The sequence below is a fragment of the Propithecus coquereli genome, unplaced genomic scaffold (genome assembly GCF_000956105.1).
Source record: "Propithecus coquereli isolate 6110/MARCELLA unplaced genomic scaffold, Pcoq_1.0 Scaffold439, whole genome shotgun sequence".
NCBI classification, from domain to species: domain Eukaryota; kingdom Metazoa; phylum Chordata; class Mammalia; order Primates; family Indriidae; genus Propithecus; species Propithecus coquereli.
The window spans coordinates 502,440-508,862 of record NW_012150163.1 but is presented as its reverse complement, the minus strand read 5'-3'; the positions used below and the strand labels follow the sequence as shown (position 1 = coordinate 508,862).

Here is a 6,423-nt window from a genome sequence, read left to right as displayed (position 1 = left end):
CATGACAGATTTTTTTGGAAGAGAAATTTAGCTGGCTACAATCTCTATTGTGGAAGATAGCTTTATTTTATTAAAATTCTGATATAAAAACTTTTAGTGAAACATGTTATGTTACAACCAACTAGCTTTAATTCTGTTTAAATAGGCAAATTTGCATAAAAGACACATGTCCTTTAAGATTGCAATTTTTTGAAACTTGGTATGTGAAAGTCAAGCAAACCTACCCTTAGGTACTAGATCTTTGAATATATAAAAATTCAGCTGTCTTGGGATTCTCATTGTAACTGCAGTGATTCGGCACAAAGAGAATTTCACCTGGCTCCAGATGCATATGGAAGGAGGGAAGCCAACAGCATGGATCAGGGAAATGCAAGAAGGCCAGGCAGGGGAACACCCTCCCCACATTTTCTTCTGCCATTTGCAAAAGGAAGGAAACCAGAAATCAGAGGGCACTGAAAAATGAATTCGACTCTTCTCTGTGACTAGCTGGAAAGCCTGAAGCTAAGAAAAAAACAATCAAATTTATAAAGGACAAATAATCCCATCCTGAAGACTGAATGAATGGCCTCAGGCTTGAATTTAGGAGAAGGAGTGAGGAAACGAAAGGTGAGAGTTAGTGAAAAAACATAGATCTGTGCCGTCAAAATTATCAAGAAAAGTTATTTATATATCTTTTTGCATGTGAATAATGTAAATTTAAATATTTCAATCAAGTCTTATTTTTATTATTAAAAGACAATCGTGCTTTCCTCTCTATCCAAAACCCACCTGTAGCCTAAGCCTCAACACTCTGGGCTGTGTTGTTCTCCTGCCACCTGGTGGATCACACACCCCAGCGACCGTGGAGGGGTTGCTAAGTCCTGTTGACGGTGGAACTGCAAAAGCACCAGGACTGAAGGGTCGTCCAGTTCAGAAACTGACTGTCTTGTTACTATGAATAAGATTTTGATGATATTAGAAATTAATTGATTGATTAATTTCCCATAAATGATCTGATGACAAAGAGGAAGAGAGGAAGAGAGGAAGAGTTGGGAGGTTGGCAGTGCCACTTCCAGGGATGCTGTGCCAATTTATATGGTGATGGGGTGGGACACTGATTGCCTTATCTGCCAGAGGTTGCTTTCCAGTGAATGTGACAAGTCATTTACTATGTCTTGCCATCATATAAGAATCCTTAGAAAAGAATTAAACTAGCACCTCAAGAAAAATCTGATCTTTATAGCAATAATGTTTATTCTCTGCATTGTGAAATTTGATCTTAATTGGAATTAATCCAAAGGGATTGCTAATGGGCTTTGGAGTAAGCCAGATTTGCATGAGGACTCCGGCTCCACTGTATACTAGCGATGAGACGTTGGGCAGGTGACACTCTCTGGGGGCTTTTACTTAAAATGAGGATGAGAATGCTTTGCTTGCAAGGTTGTTGAGCAGGTAAAGGTGTATGAAAGCCAATCAATAAATGATGGCAATGACTACTACTATCATTACTTTAAAAATACTGAAAGCAGCTAATTATACGTCGGTATCCTCTAAGAGCTGGATTATCCCAAGGCTCCAGGGACATAAGCATGGAAACTGAGCCATCAACACAGACCATCTTGCTCTAGGTTTAAGAACTCCTTTGCCAAGTTCTAAAACTCTGCCTCTCCTAAATTCTGACTGATGCAGTAAAACCACAGCACAATGTGTTGGGCATAAACTGCTTCTAGTGTTTTGAGTTTTACAAATTTATATATGATGGAATGAGATATCCATCATCTACACGGGTTCTATTGTTCCCAGAAGGGGTAGATAAATCTCAAGGCATATTATATTTCTGCCTGGATGACCTTTGAAGATGCGTATCTGCTTGAAAAAGGAGAATAATCCCTCTTCACTGAAGAACATCCAGGTTTCTATTTCAAATACATAGTTAGTGAAAAATGCCTATGGATACTTTGTTTTTGCCTTGTAGGCCATCTTCACTTTCTCTGGGCTTGACTTCCTAATAACCTAACAGAAATCATCAGCCACAGTTTGCGGCATGTCTGAAAGAGCCTTTCCTTTGTCTGAAGTCCACATGAAATTATTTTCTCCATGTTTGTTTTCCAGGGACATGCCCATGTCCTTCCTAAGCTTAGCAGAAAACAGACAGCAGCAGCTGTAAACATTGGTGCTGTGATTAATGGTCTTACGGAACAATACTTCTCAGTAACTCCTGCTGTTTGTTTAAGTTTGCCTGGGAAAATTAGGATGCCTCAACTTAAATATTCCCAAGCGCCTACATCGCCAGCAGCACCATTCCACTTCTACGAACTTCCTGAGCACCTAATGTTCTGAAGATGTGATGACGGAAACCAGCAACCACTAGGCCAGGGGGAAGTGCGAGGGTGGACAGGGGTGGAGGGAGAAGGAAGAGGAAGGGGAGAAACAAAGAATAAAAATGAAGACCACACAAAGCCATCTCCGCTGGCCTTCCCTAGCTCTGCAGCTGTTTTCTGTCTGTCTGACTCGACACACGGCTTCGCTGAACTTTAGCCAGTGTCTCCCTGCCCTTGGATTGCAAAGGTGAGGCTACTGGAAATTACCTGAACGCCACGCAGGTGATGGCTACCCAACACTGAAAAGTAAAGCCACACTTGCCCTCATGTCTTGCCTTCAACACAAGCTGTTGGGTCCTAGATCACGCGTTTCCGAGACACCGGATGAGCTTAGTGCAATCTGAGGTTGTGAAACAGCATAAAGGGCTGGGTGGGCCAATCATAAGTGGGCGCTGAGACCTCACTCCTGTGGGCACACCTAAGCTCGGAACAGACCATAAACATGAACGCACACGCCACTGACGCCCCCCTCCGGGCTGTGGGGTGGAGCGCAGCTCTAGTGTCCCTTGCCGAGACGGACCCACCCACACGACCCCTGTCCCAGGGCGCCGCTGAACTTGTGATCAGAGTAGCTTACCTCCATCCCCTAGATATGTTCTGGGTTTCTGATGACATGTGGTAGAATGAGAGAGGCTCCCCTTGTATTGGTGTGGCCATGACCAGGAACCCCTTGGTGTCCTAGGCCACCCCTCATGCCTGAGCTGATTACAAAGCACAGGGGAGAACCTCGAGGGTGCACCTCAGGAAGCAGAGCAGCAGGTGGGCAGAGTTGCTCTAGGAAGGGGGCTTCACACATGGGCAAGACCCTTAGTGGAGTTGCCCACGGGGTCACAGAAGTCCCAGCACTGCCAGGACCTCCCGCTGTCAGCAGCCAAGATGTCCTGTTCCCTGCCCCAAGTGTTAAACAACTCGTCACTGATCTCCCCTTCACTGTGTTCTGTAGATTTCTAATTAAAAAATAAATGAAAGAACAATCTTACCCATGAGGAATTTTGCTCAGGACATAATATCCAGTATAGGAGTGTTGATATATCTGAAACAGACCAAAAAAAGAACAAGCATTGAGACAAAGGCTGTGACTATGATGTTTTTCAAATCACTGTGAATCCCGACAAACATCAGTGAACCAAAAGCAGCTAATCTGGACACCTGGAGGCCAAGTCTTATTTACTTAGGAAGTCATTTGCATATCCTGCTTATTTTATTTTTAGCATTTACAATGGTTTATAGGGCAGCCAGAGGCTCGATGTCATCTCCACGGCTACCTGGTTTGTGATTAAATTAGGGGCACAGGTTTCCAGCTTCACTAAATATAGCACAGCACTAATGAGGACACCTTGGTCACTGGAGACTGTCAGAGACAGTCGGCTGGCCCCCACAGGCCAGTAAGACCTTGTACTGCTGGAGTTCCCTGCAAATTGTGGCAAGGGGCCCACAAGAAATCCCATTGTGTATCTTCAGTGGGTTGTGATACTGAAGCCAGTCTAGGCTTCACTGGGCAAACTCTTGAGCTTCTGACAATCTGACGTGCATCTTTTAGTTTCCGAGAGAGGAGTCGACAAGAAGTCACTGTAAGAGGGCAGTTAGGAGTAGTGTGGCTTTCAAAAGGGAAGTAAGAAAAAACCCAAAACAGTGTTTCAAAACTCCCGTAATCCCCAAACCTCGGATGTCTCTCTTAAACTCTTAAGCTAGAAGATTACTCCCCAATCCATAAATGTAATGACCAGAATTTGGGGGACACGGAAAGAGGGAGAAGATGGCAGTTCAAAACACGTCAGCATTGTTCATCTCCAGCCTCCCAGTACGTGGAACATGGCGGGTTCCTCGGTAGGGCTGAAGTGAGATCCGTACTTCCTGTCCCTTTGCTCTACCTGCAACTTCTGGGAATTGGCGCCCTGTGTGGCTAAATGTTCCATGACCGGCATTTAAAACCATCTTTCTAAAGGTAACAGGGGAGAGACCCGAGGCAAAGGAAGACACAGCAAACGCAGAGCACGTGGAATGGGGAGGTGTGGTGGGGGGACTGACGCTGGAACGGAGCCTGCAAAGGGAGACAGTGGGTTCCACGGACACCGCTGCTTCCCTGCCTGTCTGGACCACTGGATGAACTCCTAGAAAATCACAATGGACTTAGAGTTATTTGGAGAAAAATAACCCAGATACAAAAATAAACAACAGCACTTAGATCCCAACAATCTGGTGCTTCCAGAGAACTTGAGACTCCTGCACCAGTAGTTTGGGGCCCCGGGCGACCTGCTTTGAAGGCAGTTTAGGCAAATGCTACTTTAGCAATAAGGAAATAGCCACCAAGGGACAGGCTTGTGCAGGAGAGCTTCACGGAGCTCGCGTGCCAGTGCAGCAAGAAACACGTGAACCTACCGCAGGTTGCCGTTTCTGGAGTGATGAGTGGGGCTGCTTCCCTAAGGGAAGAAAGGAAGGGCCTGGGACCAGCTCCTGTGTCTCGAGTAGGTCACTGCTCAGAGAGCACCCAGCAAAGGACTCTGTGCAGTGACTGAACAATGCTCACGCGGGCTGGGCCAGCTTCCTCAGATGCAAGTGCACAAGTGGACGGATCCAAACCTTTTCTCCATAGTTGGGGTATATGGTGCTACTGTACGTGTTTCTGAATTCCTCTTCCAGAGCCAACTTTTCATATTATTTATTCAGCTTTATTTTCATAGCAACTCAAGGCAGGAGGCAAAAGCTTATCTTCTTTAAAAAACAATTTTTACTTCAAAATATTAGGGGGTACAAATGTTCTTGTTTCATGGATGGACTGCATAATGCTGAAGTCAGGGCTCTTAGTGTGCCCATCACCAGAATAGTGTACACTGTACCCAACAGGTAACTTTTTATCCCTCACTCCTACTTGGTTTCCAATGTCTTTTATGTCTCTTTGTGTCCATGTGTACCCATCACTTAGCTCCACTTATTAGTGAGAACACGTGGTGTTTGTTTTTCCATTCCTAAGATACTTCACTGAGGATAATGCTCTCCAATTCCAAGTTGAAAATCTCACCTTGGTTAAGACAAGAAATTGAGGTTCAGCAGGAGCAGAGGCAGATGGAAGAAAGAGACAGGGGAGGGTGGGTGGAGGGAAGAGGAAGGAGGGAGAGAAGGGTAGAGGTGGAGCCCAATTCTGTACCCTTGAGTGCTGGCTGGAGCTAGTGACTCTAACGAACAGGACGTGGCAGACACGACGGTGTTGGACTTCCGAGACCAGGTTATAAAAGGCATCGTGGCTTCCTTGTTGCTTCAATATCACTTGCGCGGAGGAAGCCGGCTGCCATGCTGTGAGGACACTCAAGCAGCCAAGGCTCCTCCCCGTTTGACTACCAGAATTGAGCAAGGGACCAAGAATTCTCTCCGACAGCCACGTGAGTGGATGTGGAAATGGATCCTGCGTCCCAAGTCAAGCTCTCAGGGGACTGCAGCCCTGGCTGACCCTTGATGGCAGCCTCATGGGGGACCCTGAGTCAGAGCCACTCAGCTAAGATGTCCTGAGTTCCTGACCCACAGTAACCGTGAGATAATAAATGTTGGTTGTCTTAAGCCACTGAGTTTTAGAGTAATTCCTTACACAGCAGTAGGTAAAGAATATAGCTCATTTAAATCCAGAGAAAACAGGTGATTATTAAATCAGATATAAACTTATTCTGAGATGCTGGGTTTCCTCCCTATAAACTTCCAGAAACTTCTAAAGCAAACAAATTCCTTATCAAAACAGTGTCAGGACAGAGAGGTGAGGGGCTGGGAGAGACCACTCACTGACCAGAATGCTCAGAGCAAGACTTCGATGTCACTGTGGCAAACGGTCCCAAGCCCTGGGGACAGTGACCGTGGCTGGTGTTTGTGGCGCACATACTACGTATCAGGTACTCTGCCGGCTCCTGAGCAAACATGGATCGTGCACTCTTTATGAGTCAGATACTGTTACCTCGTTTTTACAGGTAGGAAAATTGAATCTTAAGGAATTTATAAGTAAACCCAAGTGAGATTTGATCTGAGGTCTGTCTCTCTAAACACTCCCTTGGAAATTGCCTGCACCAAGGGTATAACTCTC

At 45.6% G+C, this 6,423-nt stretch overlaps 1 protein-coding gene across 2 annotated transcripts in view; it reads right to left on the bottom strand.

The window, feature by feature from the left end:
• DPP6 (dipeptidyl-peptidase 6) overlaps positions 1-6,423 on the bottom strand; it is a 528,921-nt gene that overhangs the window by 223,243 nt on the left and 299,255 nt on the right. The window contains exon 6 of one of the 2 annotated variants that reach the window (XM_012654154.1): positions 3,341-3,393. The exons of the other annotated variant lie outside the window; for it this stretch is intronic. Coding sequence (XP_012509608.1) covers positions 3,341-3,393 — 53 coding nt within the window. The remainder of the gene's footprint in view (positions 1-3,340; positions 3,394-6,423) is intronic. 2 annotated transcript variants of the gene reach the window in all.